This window comes from Pteropus alecto, unplaced genomic scaffold, assembly GCF_000325575.1.
Source record: "Pteropus alecto unplaced genomic scaffold, ASM32557v1 scaffold143, whole genome shotgun sequence".
In the NCBI taxonomy this organism is placed as follows: Eukaryota; Metazoa; Chordata; class Mammalia; order Chiroptera; family Pteropodidae; genus Pteropus; species Pteropus alecto.
In genome coordinates this window covers 2734717-2753761 of record NW_006434828.1, presented here as the reverse complement: position 1 = coordinate 2753761, position 19045 = coordinate 2734717, and the positions used below count along the sequence as shown (strand labels likewise).

Sequence of the window (19045 nt, the reverse complement as noted above, 5' to 3'; positions counted from 1 at the left end):
CCTCCCCCGCCCCCCGGCAGGGTTCACGCGTCCCGCTCTGGGGCGGCGGACTGGGCCCACAGTGGCCACACACGTCGGGTGTCCTGAGTGACAGTTCTCTCTACCCGAGAGAAACCTGTCCTCCAACCAGAGACCTCAGAGCCCACACTCTGGTCCCCACTGCCAAACCAGGGGTGGTCCGAGGAGCTCACCCCGACATTCTCAACCAGAGCAGGATGAAGCCCACATTACTGGAGACGTCGGGGTGTGAGCGGGAGGGGACAGAGCACCCACCTACCAAGCTGAGGACCACGCTGAAGGACAGAGCTCTTCACTCTATGCCAGAAAAACAAAACACCGACTTCGCGATTCCCTCCGTTTTAAGTTCTGGCTGAATCGAGTTTTCTTAAGCCCTGGGCGCTGGCGACTGCCCATTTCCCCGTAGATGACAAGGTACCTGAGCCCCTGCACGTGACTGTGGGAACACTGAGCCTCCTGGTCCTGCTCCGTCTAGGCGATTGGTCCACTGTTCCCGGAGACGGACGCTGGTCTGGGAGGGATCAGGAGCTCCGGCCGGAGAGTCCAGAGGCCTGGGGTGTCCTGGGCCCTGACTTCTCTACCAGCCATGGGACCCTAACCCCTGCCCCCCCCAACCCCAGGCCTGCCCTCACAGACGGAGGGTTGGACCAGGGGCATCTCGAAGGCCGAGGGCCTGTGACTGCCCAGAGGGCTGCGGCGTAAGGGCAGCAGGGCACTCGCCCCAGAGTCTGAGGACGGGCGGGGCGGCTGATGCGCACGTTTCCCCATCGTTCTGGACGCTGTGTGGGGAACGGGAGACGAGCAGCTGTCAATAAAGGATGGGGGTCGCCTTCGGCCCTCCTCCAGCACCACGAGCCCCTCAAACCCGATCCCCTCTCCCCACCCCATGCTGAGCTACTTATTGTGGCTCCCGACACCTGATGTTGGGCCTTTTACCTTTTTTAAACTTTTTATTTTGAGATAACGTAGATTCACACGCAACTGTAAGAAATAACAGACATCCTGCGTGCCTTTTACCCAGTTCCCCCCAAGGACACTGCAGCATGACACCACAGGTGACGAGGAGACACAGACCTCGGCCTGGTGGCCTTTCCTCGCCGCACGTTTCTCTGCGGCCCCCAGATCAACGCCTGGCGACCGCTGACCCACGCTCCACAGCTGCAGCTGTCATTTCAAGAACATTCTGCAAACGACTTCGGGGCTGCGCTTTTTCCATTCGCCGTCGTCTGGAGCCCCCCAGGCTGCCGTCCAGCGCGTTCCTGCCCGCTGCTCGGCCGGCCCGGCTCTGCTCTCATCACCGGACGCCTGGGCTGCCTGCCGTGTGGGGCTCTCACGAGTGAAGCCTCTACGCACGCTCGTGTGCGGGCCGCCGTGAACACAGGCGTCTTCCCCTCTGGCGCAAACGCCCAGGCGCTCGGCCGCGGGGCCGCACGGCGATGGCAGGTCTGGGTTAGTAAGAAGCTGTCACTCTGTCACACCCACCGGCCGTGCACGAGGGGTCCGGCTTCTCTGCGTCCCCACCAGCACTTGGTGCCGTCACCGCATTTTGGCCATTGTCATAGGTGTGGCGTGGGGGCGTGTCCCTAATAGCGAATGACGTGGAACATCCACCCTTCCGTGTGTCCTCTCTGGTGAAAAGCCTGATCGTGTCTTTTGCCCATTTTCTGACTATTTTCTGACTGGGAGTTTTGCTGTTGGGCTTTGGGAGTTCTTTATGTATTCTAGGTACTAATCCTTCGTCGGATCCGGCATTTGAAATTATTTTCTCCTAGCGCATAGTTTTCCTTCTCGCCCTCTTCACAAAGTCTTTGCAGGACGAAAGTTTTAAAATCTGATCAAGTTCAACTTATCGATTGCTCCTTCCATGGATGCTTTCGGTGTCTAGTCTAAGGACTCTTTGCCCGGCCCTAGAGCCTGACGATGTTTTCCTGTAAGTTTCATAGTTTCATGTTAATATTTGATCGGGATGCGACTTGGGCTGAGGTTCCTCTTTCTGCCCACGGGCGCCGCCTCGGCGGTCTAATGCGCGTCTCTCCTCCCCTGACCCGCTTCTGTGTCTGTCAAATCATTCGGGCCTCTTTCTGGTCGTGCCCATTCTGTTCCAATGATCTACTCGCTGGGATTTTGACAGATAGAAACCGGGTTAAACTGTACATCAACCTGGGGAGAAGGGACGTCAGCACTGGGCTGAGTCTTCGGATCCACAAACATGGTGCCTCTTCATGGATTTAGACCTTCATTTTTTTTCACTGTACTGTGTGGTTTTCAGCATATAAATCCTGTACACGTTTTGTCAGATTTGTATCTTGGTAGTTTTGAGTGATTATAAATGGTAATGCATTTTTAATTTGGTTGTACGTATAGTCATTACTAGTATATAGAAATACAATTGGTTTCTGTATGTTTATCCTGTGATCTCGCAGAACTCATTAATTCTAGTTTTAACCTATTATTCGGGGTTTTCATAGATCGTCACGTGCTCTACAAACGGGGACGGTTTTGCCTCTTCTTCTCCAATCTAAACGCCTTAAATTTCCTTTTCTTGGTTTCCTGCACTGTCTCGAACGCCCAGCACTGCTAACAGTGTGAGAGTGGACGCCCCTGGCCTGTCTCTGATCACAGGGGGCAGACGTTCAAGCTCCCACCATGGAGTATGACCTTACTGAACCAGCCTTGCACCTGTGCAACAAACCCCACTTTGTCACGGTGTATAGATTATATTGCTGAATTCTATTTGCTACTATTTGGTTAAAGACTTCTGTGTCTAAATTCACGAGGGACCTTTGGTCTGCAGTTTTTTTGTCCTTTGTCTGCTCTGGGTATCGGGGTGATACTAGCGTCAGAAAATGAATAGGGAACTATTCCCTCCCCTTCAATTTTTTAGAAGAGAGTATGTAGAAACGATGTTAATTCTTCTTTAAGCATTTGGTAAACTTTACCTGTGAAAGCATTTGGGCCTGGAAATTTTGGGGGTAGGGAGTTTTAAAATTATGAAATCAATTTCCTAACAGTGAGAGCTATTCGAATGATCTCACGTCAGGCGAGCTGTGGCAGTTCGTTTTCCACTCTGACTTGATCTAAGTGGTAAAATTTCCGTGTATGGGGATGTTCTAGCTTTTTCCCTCATCATCCTTTGATGTTGGCAGGCTTTGTGGTGATATCCCATTTCCTTCTTCATACCGGCAATTTGTGGGTTTTTTTTGTTAGTCTTGCTGGAAGTCTGTCAGTTTTGTCGATACTTTTAAAAAGCCAGCTCTTTGTTTCACTGACCTTTTAAAAATCACGTTTTCAGTGTTAGGGATTTGTTATCTTTCTTATTTCCTTCGCTGGCTTCGATTCATTTGGTTCTGCACTTTCCAGGCCCCTTGGGGGAGAGCTTAGGCTACGGACCGGGGAGCCCGCCCTCCTCTGGGTGCGTTGGCTGCTGCGATCTCCCTGGGCGGTGCTTCCGCTGAGGCTCGCACATGCTGACGTGCTTATCTTCACTGCCATTCACTTCATGCGTTACTTCCTCTGAGACTTCCTCTGTGACCCCTAATGACTCAGAAGGGCGCTGTTTGTTTCGAAGTGTTTGCAGATTTCCCCACCATCCCCCAGTTACCGATTTCTAGCGGTTACAGAACACGCGCCGTGATTTCAGTTCTTTGCTCGTGTCGAGGTTTAATGGCACAGAATATGCTCTTAGTATAGACTCGGTGGCATTTGAAAAGATCATGTACGTCGCTGTTGTTGGAGTGTTCCGAACATGTCGACGAGAGCCTGGGGGGACAGGTGTGGCTGTTTCCACATTCTCGCTGCTTTTGACCTAGTGGCTCTACCCATCGCTGAAGGGCGGGCTGCGGATTCGTCTGTTTCTTTTCAGTTCTATGGCTTTGTCTCCACCGTCGAGCTGCACCCACGCCGAGGATGCGTGTTCTTCTCGGTGGACCGACCCTTTACTCGTCACGTCCCGCGCCTTCGCTGGTAATCTCTGCTCTGCGTCCTCAGCATGTGATGTTATATAACTATTCCTGCTTCTTTCTGATTAATCTTTGCACGACACATTTTTCCATTCTTTACTTTCGAGCTGCCTCTACCGCTGCATTTGCCATGAGTTTCTTACAGACAGCACGTGGATGGGTCCGTTCTTTTAAAATCCGCTCTGCCAATCTGTCTTCGGATCAGTGTATTTAGACGACTTAGGTTTAATGTAATTACTGATGTTAAAATGTACATCTGCCATTTTTTTGTTTGCTGTTTTTTAATACTTTCTTTTTTTCCGCCTTTCTGGGGGTTATGTGGACACTTTTCAGAAGTTCAAGAACAGAAACCTTATCTCCTTTTACATCCCTTTACCGCCCTCCATTTGTAGTGTAATTATGCAGTGTAAATATTTCTCCCACGTACATTTTGAATGTCGGGCTGCGCTATTATTTTTGCTTAAGCCATCAAATGTAATTTAGAAAACTCAAGAAGAGATGGAAAGCTTCTCTTATTCACCCACGTTTTTCCTTACCGTGCTTTTTTTCTGACGTCCCCAGGTTCCTTCTTGTACTGTCCCCTTTATGTTTTGAGAACTTCCTTTAGACACTCTTAGCATAGGTCTTTCGGTGACAAATTCGATTAGTTTTCCTTCATCTGAGAATGTCTTGATTTTCCCTTCGCTCCTGAAATACAGTTCTGCTGCGTACAGGATTCTGGCCTGACAGCACTTTCCACTGAGCACGTGCAAATATTCTGCCATTTCTTTCTGGCCTCTCTGGTTTCTGATGAGGAATCCATTGTCATCTGAATTATTTTCTCCTAGAGGTAAGGTGCCTTTTTTGCTCTGGCTGCCCTCAAAGCATTTTCTCTGTCTTTCGTTTTCGAAAGTTCGATGATAAGTCTTGGCATGGATTTCTTTCAGTTTATCCTATACAGGGTTTGTTCAGCCTCTTACATCTGTAAGTTTATGTCTCTTGTCAAATTTGGGACGTTTTCAGCCCAGCCTTTCTCCTCTGCTCGTGGGACGCCAATGAAATGGATTTCGATCTCGTGTGACAGTCCCGCAGGCCCCCAAGGCTGTTCCTTTCTGGTCCAATCTTCTTCTTTTCTGTTGTTTAGACGGATAATTCCATTTGCTGTGCAGTTCACCTGCTGTTTTTTCTGTTACCCGACTCCGCTGTTGAGCCCATCTGTTGAATTTTTATTTTAGTTTCTGTGGTTTTTGGTTCTAAAGTTTCCATTTAATTCTTTGCATCTTCTTTTTCTTTGCTGACGCTACTTCACTGGTTTCAAGAGTGTTCGCTGAAGTGTCTTTAACGTGTCTGCCTTGAAATCCTTGCTGGCAGCTCTCGCATCTTTGCTGTCTCGGGCTTGGCATCTATTGATTGTCCGGGAGGGCCCCAGCGGCACATCTGCGAGGCCGAGCCGGGTGATGAGGGGGCCGATGCTTCGAGCCCTTGGAAGAAACAGAGATTTCCTTCATCGGCTCTGACCCGCCTCCAGAAAGACCACAGGCCTGCGAGTCCTAAGGGTGGACTCAATCACTGGAGCCAGTTCTGATTCAGTGACGCAGCCTGTGCTAGCACGTGCTCCCAAGACACAGCGAAGCCACTGCCCTGCAGAGCGGGAGCGGCCAGCAGGTCAGAGGTGTCGCCGGCGCACTGCCTTACCCCGGCCTGAAATTCCGCTCCTGTCCGCCGCCGAACAGCATGGGGTGCAGCGGGGTGAGCGCGCCCAGCCCGCGCACGTAGAGCGCTCCGATCCTGGGGCCGTAGAACTGAAAGGAAAAGCCAGACCTTGACTCAGCGGGACCTCCCCAGGACCTTCCCCGCACGCGTGCCGAGTGCTCAGACACACGCAGAGAAACACGGTCACGCGTGGGCCCTGCAGCTGTGCCCCCAATCAATGCTCTGGGCATGTTGGAGTCACCAAAGCCTTCAAGAGGCAGGGCCAGTGCTGGACCCTCGTTCTCAGCTGGGTGGCTGCAGGCCCCCGACCCGACCGTCACGTGGCAGGATTTGTAAGGGACAAGAGCTGGGACTCAAGGTCGCCAAGGGCCTTTCTTAGTTAGGAGTCCATGTTTTCAAATCGAAATCATGCAAAAACCTTAAGTGCCACTGTGTCGGGCCCACACAGGCCCTTTGAAACTGGCTGTGCATTGTGCTTAAAACGAGCCCTAGAGACACTTCAGGCTCGTTGCTGCCGGAAAAGTGAGCGAAAGCTTCAGAAGATCTTCATGAAGAACCGTTTCCCCAATTCCGCCGGGAAGGTGGGTCGCTAAAGCTAAGCCGTTACATCCCGGAGCCACACTTCAAATCAACTTAGAGAAAGCGATAATTTCTTGAACCCACATCTTTCATCCTTAGGGTGGGGGCTATGAGTGGGCTGAAGAGGGGTCTGCTTGTATTCTCTGTGTGCTGCGGAGAACACGCACTACCTGGCTAACCCGCCTGCCTTACTTCTTACCTGCGACCTCGATGCCCGCCACGGCTTGGCCTGGCCGCCTCCCTCCTGCCCTATAGAGGTTGGGGTGCCCCAGCATCCCCATGTGGGTGGGGGTGGCACTTGCTGGTCCCCCCTTCTGCAAGCCCGAGGGTGGGGGTGGTGAGCCACAAGTCACCGCATCCCAGGGCGTGGCCCTCGGCACGCCCTGGGTGACAGGCAAGAGCCAGCCCGTGCTGTGGGCTCCGCGGACGCACCTTGTGGCCCACAATGGTCAGGAAGTCCACGGCCAGGTCGGCCACGTCCACATGCCTCTTCCCCAGGGCCTGCGCGGCGTCCGTGTGCAGCAGGATGGGAGGCAGCCCGGCCGCTGCCCGCTGCTGGTTCAGGGCTCGGACCCGCTGGCCGAGCTCGGGGATGGGCTGCAGAGGGGACAGAAAAGGCTGAGGACGCCGCTTTGACGTGATGCAAGCCGAAGGACAGAAACGAGGGACATTCATGAGGACAGGCCACGAACGTCGCAAACTGCAATGCGAGGAAGAGGATTCCCATGGGAGGCGTAAGCGTCCCCGCCAGGCCATTATGGGGCGGGGCCACTCACCATGACGACGCCGGTCTCGTTATTGGCCAGCATGATGGTCATGAGGCACGTGGTCGGGCGGACAGCGGCCAGGATGTCATCGACCTCTGCCCGGCCATTCACCTTGGACACCGGGACAAAGGTGACCGCTGAGGCAGAAAACACAAGTACCGAGGTGAATCCTACAAAGTACCGTCTTGATAGTTCGTTTAGATGCAGGTTAACGAAAGCACGTCCCACAATGAAAACGGAATTTCTCGTAAGGGCTCAGAACACCACAGAGGACAACGAGCCCCATTGAGACCCGCCCAGAAGTGACTCGAACTCTTCTAAGTGAAGCTTCAATCGGGGGGTTCATTTCGTGGGACACGCTCTCCTTTCTGCTTGTCGGGGACCCGCGAGGGGACACTGTCCGCTCACGAGAGCATCTTGGCGCACCCCGTCCTAACCTCTGCTCTCTCAGCGCTCCTACCCACACTTACTCCAGGCACTGATAATCTTATTGCTGCAAGAGGAAGATAAGTGGGGGTGACTAAAAGAGGTTTTTGGCTCAAAATGGTGGATGACAAACAGCTACTTTCCCCTCAAGGTCCCCCTGAAATGAGAGAAGAGGTGTACTTCTAAACAAGGGTTACCTGTGGGCAGGCACTTTTGAGGAACCCCCAGAAAGATGAAAGGAATGGCATCCAATTAATAGGAAGCTGGGGGTCTCCACTCTGAACTCTAAGGGTGTGACCGGATCCACTGACCACCAAGTTCAAGGCGCACAGCACCGAGCAGGGTGGAGGCCCACTGCTGAGGCAGGCAGAGGGCCGGCCTCCGACACCCGAGCACCTCGCTTGCGCCCAGCGGGTGGGTGCCACCGCATATGGATGAAGGGCCGAGCTCACGCACCCGCTACCCCAGAAAAATGAACACGTGTCACACAAACACAGACAAATGCTCATCATGGTATTAGCGCGATGCCAAGCAGTCATCAAATGGTCATCAGCTGATGAGTGGGTGAACAAATTGTGAACATTATCACATAAAATAGATTATTCATCCATATAAAGGAATTTAGTAGTGATACACGTGGATGGACCTTGAAGACGGTAGGCTGAGAGAAGTCAGTCACAAAGACGCGTATCACGTGATCTCTTTTGTATGAAAGACCAGAAGTGGGGGCTCTAGGAACAGAACGGGGATTCGCGGCTGCCTGGGGTGAGGGAAACGGAGTCAGTTGCCTCTGAGAAGCAGGACAGGAAGGGGGAGGCAGGGGATGAAACTTTACTTTGTACTTTATACCTTTCTATGATGTTTAAACTGTTTCCACCCCGTGGATGGTTACACTTTGTAAAAAGTTGTGTAATTTGAAACAAGAGGTTAAATGCAACAGTAACTAATCACGACATGTACTAAGTTGCCCTTCCTTGTACAAGACACAGAAAAAGGCCCCAGGGATTAAGAAAAATTGCGACTTAAATAACAAAGTGAGACCTGACTTGTTTTTAAAGTGTGCATTCAGGTAAAATCAGGAGGAGAACCTTTCCAAACAGCAAGATCCACAGAAGGCTTCGCCGTCAGATGGAGCAGTTCTGCACAGTCCTTTAAGATAAAAATAACTCCCCCAAGTCACCTTCAGGTTTGCAGGCTGCTTAAATAAGAAAGCTAAGGCTGCGAAGAAACGCTTTCTCATTTAAAGGAAAGCATTAACCTCGGCTGTCAGGAAAGAAAAGGCTCTGATGTTTTCGAGTTAGTGGTCTACGCCCTGTGCCGTGCGACAGCTCTCACTGCGGGCCAAGCCCGACGCCACCCTGCCCTCTGTCCCTCGCCTCCTGCCGAGACAGTCGAGCAGCAGGAGCATTACTCTGGTTTTCTCCACCTGAAGTCGGCATCTATTTGATCCTTTCCCTTCCGATCAGAGAAAGTGAAAGCCAAGATCTAGTTATTAAAACCAAACACCATTTAGCGTTTTATAGACAAGCTATTCAGATATGTATTTATTATATACAAAAGTCTGAAATGTCTCTCAGGAATACCCGCGACCAGCTCTGCACCTGATTATCACTTTTGCCCTAAGGGAAAGCCTCACGGCACCCCCCCAACGCAGCCTGGAAGAACACGTGTCCCCTGGACCTGTGTCCCCTGCACCCGAGAACAGCCCGGAAGGCCGCATATGGAGGGTAAATGGTTCACCGCGCCCCTCCACTGCATCGGCCAGCCGAGGTCAGTGGAGCTGTCCCTGCCCGGCTGGTCACTCACCAGCCATTTGTTCTTCCTCCAGATGCTCCAGGGGAAGTCGGATGGAGTCGTGTTCCACGCTGCAGGTGACGACGTGGGGCACGGCCCTCTCCCCGGGGCTGTGATGCTCAGCCGCGTCCCCACTTGAGGTGTGGGTTTTGTAGAAATGCCTCAGCACAGAATGGATTACCAAATTATTTGACTGCAGAGATACAGCGAAAACAACATTTACAAAACTTGTCCTGAGGAGAGAGAGTAGCAAGCTCTCTCACTTGGATGTTCCTGGTGGCTAACATTCAAAAAGGAAAAATGCTCAGCTTCCCAGCTGTACCCTTTGAAAGGCCTCACTATAAAGATTTGGGGGTTGCAAACTTTCAAAAACTTCGGAACTCATTTCTGGTCAATTATGCCTGCTTTGTTATAAGAACCAACATTATATATTTTAAAACTTTATCAACTTGTCAGGAAAGAGTATTTTGCCCAGGCCCCGGCGCTAGAGGGGACGCAAGCCAGCACATGCGCTGCTCGGGGCCACCCATGCATCTCGCAGACCAAAGCTTTGACCCAGCAAGCTTGTGCTTGGACTTGATCCTACAGCTACAGTTGCAAAGCAGAATGATGGATGGAAAGTGTAGCGCTGTTTGTAACGGCGAAACTTTGTAAAGCCCTTCGGTGTCTAGCAATAAGGGAACTTATTATTCGGCATCCTCAGTGGAGCGCCAGATATAAAAAAATCACGGGGAGAAAAGGTAGCAAACGTTATATACAGTAACCTATAATTTGTATAAAAAGGGTGAGATACGTACACATTTGCTTACACATGCAAAAAATCCTGAAAAAGTATAAAGGGAAGGAGAATATATAAATCTACAGACTTCTGTGCTTTTAATGCACAGATTATATCCGGAGGACACAAAACAAATAATACAGGTCTCCTGTGGAAAAAGTAGCTAGCTGAGGGCGTGGGGGGTGGGAGAAACCTTTCTTTAAAAAAAAAAAAAAAAAATATTTTCTCTTATTTTTAAGTATAACACATATATATAGAAAACTGTAAAATATAAGTTTAATGAAAAAACGTGACAGTGACTACCAGAGTAACTCACCTGGGTCCAGACAAAAACACTGCCCGCACCGCAGGGGCCCCCGCCCCTACGGCTGACCGCACCCTGGTTTTCAAGGAAATAATTTTCTTGCTTTTCTTTATCTTTTTACTTCGTACGTGAGCCTCTCTAAACAAGATTTTCCCTCTTTTGACTTTCACATGAAAGTCAAATCGAACTGATTTTTTGTGATTTAGGACGCAGTCTATTCCAGTGTCTGCATAGCGGGGAGGCGACAGGTGCTGCTGGCCCTGTGCTGAGGGCAGCAGTCACATGGTGCCTGACGGGGGGGGACTGGAAACACGCTGAGTGTCACAGCAGAGGCCTGCTGGGGTCTGCCGCAGCCACACAGTAGTTTGCTCCATCAGAGACGCGCGGAATTAACGGTGAGGAGGTGGTCGGGGATGATGGCTCGGATGTGCTTTTCCAAAAGCTGGATGCTTCTTTAGAAGTCCCAGGTCACACTCTCGCAGAAAACGCAGCTGCCCACACAGTGAGCGATTCCGTCCAGAAAAGCAGGGCCTTCCAGGCTGTGTGTGGCTGAAGTGGCCCTGTAATCCCATTTAAGGGGGTCCTGGGGTCTGTGTGCCATCCATAGGTCACCATGGAGGGCAGCAGGAAAGACTGCTGTCTGTGAACGACATGCCCAGGCCCCGCCCACCTGCCGCCTCCACCCCAAGGTGGCTGCTGACTGGGACACAGGACCCCTGGTGCATCGGGAGCACAGGAGCCTGTTGGAACCAGCAGGTCACACCTATGGATGCGCCCTGCGTCCCCAGGCCACAGCGCTGCTAGGCATCGGGTTCCAGATGAGGCCAGCTGGCCCCACCGGCAGCTGGGGCCGAGGGGGGCTCCTCGTGAACCACTAGGAGTCTGGTCCTGGGGTGGGGGTCACAGAGCCCAGGGGCCTGGCAGCAGCGCCCCCTCCCCTTACTCAGCCAGGCCGCCGGGCTCTGCTCTGCCAGCGTCGGCTTCCTTTCCACCGTCTTCACCCCGTGTCGCGAGCTGCACCGTGCTGCTGCAGGCAGCCGTGCGGCAGTACTGCGCGGCTGCATCACGCGAGCATCCTAACCTGGAGGGACATCAGGGCGGTCCCAGTTTCTGGCTGTCATGAGCGCTGCTGTGACCAGTCCCTCCCTGTCTCTTGGTGCCCACACGCCTTGTCGGTGTGACATGTACCTGTGAGTGGGACTGCTGCCTGACGGGGCACGTGGCACCCTGCCTGGGCATGCCCACTGCCCCCCGGCCCTCGTCAGCCGTCACCGGGTTCTTCCCTCTCGCCACCTGGCAGGTGTGCCGAGGGGCTTCCGCCCTGTTACTTGCACACTCTGGTTACTGGTGAGACTGAGCGCCTGTTGCGAGTAGCTTGTGCCATCCACGCTTCTCTTCTGTGACGTGCACATGCAAGTTCACTGTCCATCCTTCTGCTGCGTCAGCGGCCTGCAGACTGCGCATGCGGCCTGGTCAGTTACGTGCTGCGAGCGCCTTCTCCCGCCGTCTGACGGGCCTTGTGTTTTCTTCCGTGTTCCTCAATGAGTTTCTTTTGTTGTGACGGTGGTGGCAGACTTTATCGATCTTTTCCTTTATGGTCAATGTTTTCTCTATTCTATTTAAGAAAGCCAACGCTCTTAAACATCACAAAAAAATTAACTTATCACCTAAAAGCTTTATAAATTTTACTCTTCATAATCAGGCCTTGGCTGTGCCTGGAGCTTTTCTCCCGTCGTGATGCAGGAACCCATCAGCTCCCTTGACCACGGTCTCTCCAGCGCCATTTACTCAAGAGACCACCCTCCTGTTATGCTAACTCAGCCTCTTACGACGATCATATGACTATTTGAGCCAGAAAAAGTTTTACATAAGAGCGTACTGCTAAAATTAGGTCAGGACGACAGGCGCTTCCTGGGACAGTGCTGCCCACACAAGCACACGCCCGCCGCTGCTGGTCCATCCCGCCCCGCCCTACGGCCATCTGCCCGATCGCTGGCAGAGCGAGTCCCCTCCCTGCGCTCTCAAGCTTCACGAAGCCTCGACTACTCTTGGCCTTTTTATTCCTCTATGAATTAGTGCGGTGACTCCCCCAGAATGTGTCAGAACTCCGACGGCGGCCGCGCTGTGCAGGGAGCTGAGGTGCTCGCGATGCCGAGTCTTCCCATCGGTGGGCCGGGCCGCTGCTCGCCCGGAGCCTCCCGCCGGGCCCCGCTGGCACTGGCACTGGCACTCAGCGACGTTCCCGCAGCTTTCCCAGCGGGGGGCACGCAAGTTCCTTTTCGCCAGATGTAGCTCCTAAGGACTCGACATTTTTTGTGCCCTGGTAAACACCTGGTTTGTTGCTAGTACGTGAAAACGCAATCGACTCTTCTGTGTGAGAATCGCGCGGAATTTCCTTAGGATCACGGATAACCCAGCCGCGCGTCCCCCAGGCTTCCCGCACCGACGGTCACGGCCCCGTGCGCCCCGCCGCCTTCCTCTCTGGCACCGCCGCGACACGCCGAGTGTCGTGGGCTGAGCTGCGGCCTCGGCGCCATCACCCTGTCCTGGAGTATCTTCCATCACTTCACAAAGAGAACCTTTGGAATGGGTCAAAGCGCACGCCCTTGAGAAGGTGAACGTCTTAGCGGGGCTTTGAAAAATGAGTCCAGGGCGAAGTGAAGGGAGACCTCGTTGTTGAAACGGCAGTGCGAGGCAAGCTGATCCACACGTGACACTTCGCGACCTCAGGCGCCTGGAACTATGGGCTAAATATTAGCTAGCTACGTCACGCTAACTCGCAAAATAGCAAGACCAACTGTTACTCTCTCCTAAAAAAAAAGAAGGCGCCACGAAGGAGCCACCTTCTGTTGCTCGTTCCACCTCCCAGCCGGAGGAGCGCGCCCGTTTACCTCTGTGCCCCCGGAGGTGAAGACGATGTCCTGAGGCTCCCCGCCTATCATCTTCGCCAGGTTCGCCCGGGCGGCGCTGATGATGTCCTTGGCCTTCCTACCTTGAGAGACCAAAATGGAAATGCGTTAACGTGGCTCCGCCAGGTCCAGCCAACACGTTTAAGAAATGACCAGACGCCAAGGAACGAGGATCTGAGCGGGCGGTTCCAAAACGAAACGCGTCCTGTCGGGTAAACGCGCAAACACGCGACCGCCTCGGAACCGCCCGGAGAAGGGGTGGCAGGGGACACTAGCAGGTCGGCGGGAACGCCCGCGGTTCCAGCAACTTCGGGAGAGCCAGAGACGGATGCGGGAGGACGCCGTGGAGCCTAAATGCCCTAAGACGTGCTTTTCCTCTTACCGGATGCTACAGGAGGGGAAACTGGCCACCTGCCTCGCTTCCCATTCATCAAGACGGGAGAACGAACGGATGGAGCGATTTGCTTAAGATCTCACTGCAAAACAACAAAAATAAGCAAAGTAGAACTCGTGACTCCTCGACACAAAGTCCCGTGCCACACCTCACGGCACAGGTCCCCGCCTCAGGGACTCGTCGCCTTCAAGGAGGGCCTCGCGGCCCAGCCATCGCCCCGTTCCGCTGGCTCGCAGAACAGGAGCCACACTTCCCGAGGCAAACAATGGCTCTGGGCGGGAACTCTGAAATGTCTATCGACCCGTAGCCTCTAAACTGACTACTCAGTCCTATTTGACTACTCAGTCCTATTTGTAAACAAAAACCTGAGCAGGCACCACTAAAAATATATGTGTATATTATAAAACATACACAAAAATAGAAATATTACACTTTCCAAAATAAAACTTTGGCAGTTTAAAAAAAACCCCGAAGCCCATGGTATATATTTGACAGCAACGGTTCCACCTCTCTCTCCCTCTCCTGTCCCCAACACGTGATAATAACTCAGTCTTACTTTTTAAAAAAGTTTCCTAAGTTGAGGACGTTGAAATATGGCCTGAACATCAGACCAGGACCTTAGTTTTGTTCACTACTCCGGCCAGCACACACGGATTAAGCGCACTTTAAACACGCGCACGCCAGTGAGTATGTTGAAACACACGGAAATCTGGTTTCGCGTATCATTCAGCAAGACGTGAGTCCTTGGAGGCGACTCTGGGTCTCACGAAGTCGCAGGCCCTCCACCTGAGGCAGGGCGGGCCTGGAGGGCATCAGGAGACACACAGGCCCCAGGGAGCTGCTGACGCCAGTAAGAGGGTTCTGGTGGGAAAGGCCCAGAACCCAGAGCCGAAAGAGCCGGTTCCATCCGGGACCAGCCACATGACAATGGAGGTCACGTGGCCACTCGGAGAGTGGGCGTCCTCAACCGTGAACCCGAAACCCTAACTCTGCCCTGTCACAGGCTGTCAACTAATAATGAAGACAGGGGTGTGCGAAAGCGGGGGGACCTAACTCCCCGAATGCCTGACGCCCTGCCTTCGCCTTCGACAACCAAGGACTCTGGCCAGGACCAGGACGGGGGCACATCGAAACGCAGCACGTGCTTCCTGTCATTTCAGCGTAAGGACAGCTCTGAAGGGAAGTCTCCCTGAACCCGCGTCTCAGGAAACCTGTGCTGCCGATGGCAGAAAAATCCAAAAGCCGGAAACAGAAAGAAAACCTCCCAAACCTGCCACAGTCCCAGGGAAGAGAATCTGACGCGCATCCCACCTGTGCTGGGCCGACGGCCAGTCTCAGTGACGTTTTCGCTGGCACGTGGTGGAGTGAAGGCCACATTTAGATAAAGAAATTCTTAGATTCATTAACAATTAAGACCAAATCTCCCAATTCCATTGCAATTGGGCTGTCAACGCATGGCCACGGGACAGCCCTCCAGCCACGGTTATAAGCCAGTGGCCCACGAACTTCCAGAAGTGTCTGAAGGATGCAGGCATTCCCTTCTCCTCCACTGGTCCTGCCCGCGGCGGGACCGCTGACCTGATGGCTCGAACTGAAGCAGCCATCTGGACCACACGGGGTAAGAAGAGTCAGATGGACGGGAGGAGCCGGGGCTCCTGGTCACGGCTGAGGACCGCAGGGGCCCTGGGCTATGGGAGACACGAACCGTGAGCTGTTCAAGCTGCTGTTATTTGGAGTTTTCTGTCTATACATTTTCCAGACTCGCACACACGACTTTTTCTCTGTGAGGCGGGTGGGGAAAACGTCAAAGCCAAACTCTACGGCCTGTTGTATGACGTGTTCTTCCCGCCTGTGCGAGGCTGCTGTCCTCGACCAGGACACTGCCCCAGCCACTGTAACAGGGTCCAGACCCCACGGCGGGGCCCCGGCATGCTTTCTGCGATCAGTCCTCCACTGAAGGACACTGAGGGCCTTGCCGGCTCTTCACAGCTATGAGCACGGCTGTGGTAAACGGCCTGGGTCTCTAAACTCTTCCCATGCAACCTTCCCATCGCCCTTAAAATAAATTCCCGCCAAAGGAATTTCTGCTAGTACTACTAAGTCACAAAAATGTGAAAGTAATTAAATCATTCTATCATAAAGGCAATTTTTTTTCTTTTTTTAATTTCTACCCGAGTAGCAATAGAGAGTGAACTGCGATGCATGTTTTAGTTACAGTTCCTCATCTGTGTAAACAAAAGCTGTCAAGGTAGCGGAGAAGCCACAGACAGGCTTCACTGGGTCAAGAACACTTCTTGTCCCTAAGGGTCATCCCTAACCTTCTTCAGGATACAGGCTTCTTACTGTCACTTGATTAGTCTCCATATTCTCAAGTTTAATCCATCAAGAAGTTCCATTTCATTGCAGGAAAGATGAGACACATGGAAATGCCCAGAACATGAGCCAGAACACGTGTACCAAATAAACCAGTAAATACGTTACTGAGACGAGTGCCTGATTTTGAAAATGCTTTTAGGTGGAAAAGGGCACAGGATTAAGAAGTACGAATTGGCAGTTACAAACAGTCCAGGGGGGGCGATGTTCAGTACAGTGAAGACAGGCAGTACAACAACCGTGCCTGGCGTCGGGGCACACAACTCATCGACGGCCCGCTTTGTACGTTACGTACGCGACTCATCGCTGCGGTACACCTGGAACTAATGTAATATTGTATGTCAACTGTAATGGAAAAAAACTTTATTTTAAAAAATAAAAATTTTTTAAAAAGTAAATGCTTTTAGCGATCAAGCTGCTGTGAAATTTTAAATAAGCAAATGGACGGGAAAGCCCACGAGAGCCTGTGAGGCTGCACAGGGGCACTCGCAAACCCCGGGGTGGTGGTCTGAGAGCGACTTTGGTTCGTCGTAATCCACAGTTGAGACAGTTTACCTTCATTATCCCTGACACACGCTAAATGAGAAGGGTACAACTCCAGCCCACCGTCTGAAAAACACAATGTAACTGCCGTACAACTACTGATTTGAAGCAATTTTCCAAAACCCCCAATTTAATGCTTTACATTAAAAACCAGCGTAAGTGAGAAATAAGAATATTTATAACTAAAACAAAGAATTTAAAAGTATTCTCACTTCTGAAAAAGGCCAGGATTACATTCGATCGTGATGATTTAAAGGGTCTATTTTGTGAATTTTGTAAGACAGACTGAGAGAGACATGGGATGGGGCTTTTATAGGTGCTGTTACTACAAATAACTTTTTTCTTTTTTACAAATGACTCTTAATGAGACACCTTGTCCACCTGGGAAGACGACAGACACGTATGTTACAGATGGAAGATTATGGTAGCAACAGGGTCAACATACAAATTTGGATTTCTCAGGAAAAAACTACCAAGAATCACAGCTAAAAACGTGCGGCTAACAGAAAATCTTTTCCAAACCAAGCAATCCCACGTGGTGTGCAATTCCTCTAAGGGTGCCTCTGCCCCCCGAATCTCCCGTCTGTGCGCATCTTCTAGAATTACCTGCCGGGTACGGACTGCTGGGATTTCCCCAGGCTTCCCACATGGCCTCGGTCATGGCCTGGATAACCTCTGGCTCCAGGGGGGTGGTTGCATTATAGTCCATGTAGACTTTCCTGAAGGAGAGAACACACAGACGTGCCTAACAGGAAAAGGAGGTGGAACTTGGAAACGGCTGCACAGCGCCTAACGTCAAGGGCAGGCACACCTCTGCAGAAGCTTCTCTCTGGCCGTGGCAGCGCTGGCGGTCCGCTGGGCCTGGACTGCCCGCGGGGCTGCTGTACGGTCAGACCCCTGCCGCCCAGGGAGTCGCCCCTCCCGAGGGCTCTTTACCCCCTTGCTTTTTACACATCACCAGTTTTCTGTTCTTCCCCTGGGGCTCCTGTGAACAGGGGCTTTGAGGTTGGGGGTGTTTGGGCACCTACCCCCCTACTCTCTGCCTCCCTTCCGCCCACCGGAGGCAGGCATGCTGCCCCTCCCCTCTTATTTTGTTCCCTTCGCCTACAATGACCTAGCCTCCCACCCCACCTGACTTTTGTCTTAGCTCCAACTAGACCTTCCAGGAGGCTCCCTTCAGCCGTTTAGCGCTGCAGCCAGCCACGCCCTCCTTCCCAGCTCGCTTTGACCCCTCCCCTCCTGTCCCTCCCAGGCTCCGCATCACCTGACACCCTTGTTTACCGTCTGCCTCAACAGGAAGTCACAGGAGGTCAGCTCCTGGGACTCGCCGGCTCTGCCAGTCCCCCACTGCTCTGCCACCAGCACTAACTGCTGGCACACAGCAAGGGCTTGAACTGTAAGGTGACAGAGTGAATGCCACGGCAAATGCGCATTCCCTGGAAGACCTCTCATAAGTAAAATCTATCTATCTTTTTATCAATATCGAAAACCTTCAGAAACTTTCATAACTATATACAGTAGGTAATCTTGCCTTTTACTATGAATTTTCTTCTACCTGATTTTAAAATCAACTAGTGTTTAAACTGATCCATGTGAAAATTCAAACACAATTACCAGCCACAGCTGTTAACATACACGTATTTTTTAACGACGTAGTGTATTAATGCAGCATCTTGTCTATAAGCCGTTTGAAGGCACCTGATAGGCACAGGGCTTTGGGAAGTTTGATCAGCAGTTCTTGGCCACTACAGCATTAGGAATCACCAGGTCCTGGTGTGACTTAAATCAGCGGGCATCCCAACTTGGCTCTCACTTCCTGTAAGTGTCCCCAGTTCCTCAAGGCATTAGCGTAGGCAGAGTGGGTGCCTGCAGCTTTTCAGCCTGCTGCTTGGATTTCAGATGGACACTTTGCAGATGACTGCTCCGTTATCCGTTACTTCCTTAACGCGCTAACAACACTGGATGGAAAAGCCAACCGCCACTAGGTTCATAACCAAAGGGTAAAGCGGCATCGGAACTCGACGCCGCTCCGTCTCTCTAGGGGACACTTTCCCCGCCCCCTTTCACTCCGCCCCAAGCAGAGTAGAATGAAGGAGATGGTCCGATTTAGACCTAGACCCAAACTTTAAAGGCACACACATGCCTCGAGTTCATGTGGACAGGGTTCCCACCACCTCACGAAAGGAGTTATTGAACGCATTCCTGAATTAGACGGAGAGGAAAATGCCTTACCCCCACGGGGGAGCGGTTCCGGCGGGACGAAGCAGCGGTGTGGACTGGGAGCGTCTGCCCGTCTGCACCCCACTCTCCCGGGAGCTCGGGCCAGGGTCCTGGAGGCGGCCCTCTCAACCCCTCCTTGCCCCGCATCACAGGGGCGAGTCCCGCGGGCTCCGCCTCAGCACACGCACCCCTCCCGCCGCCGCGCTCGCTCCTGGGACGCGATGAAGAGTCCCACCGGCTCCCCCGCTCCCCGCCCCTGCTCTCTACGAGGCCGCCAGGATTCCCCTAA

General features: G+C 52.5%; 1 protein-coding gene across 5 annotated transcripts in view; it reads right to left on the bottom strand.

Moving 5' to 3' along the window:
* Positions 1 to 19045, bottom strand: part of SCLY (selenocysteine lyase) — a 43878-nt gene that overhangs the window by 24393 nt on the left and 440 nt on the right. The window contains exons 2-8 of one of the 5 annotated variants that reach the window (XM_015587862.2): positions 17143 to 17255; positions 13609 to 13702; positions 13209 to 13309; positions 9248 to 9428; positions 7025 to 7152; positions 6681 to 6845; positions 5652 to 5758 (exon numbers count right to left, since the gene is read on the bottom strand). In XM_015587862.2, the coding sequence (XP_015443348.1) occupies positions 5652 to 5758; positions 6681 to 6845; positions 7025 to 7152; positions 9248 to 9428; positions 13209 to 13309; positions 13609 to 13657 (731 nt within the window). In that variant the 5' untranslated portion in view covers positions 13658 to 13702; positions 17143 to 17255. Of the gene's footprint in view, positions 1 to 5651; positions 5759 to 6680; positions 6846 to 7024; positions 7153 to 9247; positions 9429 to 13208; positions 13310 to 13608; positions 13703 to 17142; positions 17256 to 18768; positions 18996 to 19045 lie in introns of those variants that run through there. The other 4 variants (XM_025045415.1, XM_025045414.1, XM_015587860.2 and 1 more) reach the window with 4 other exon arrangements.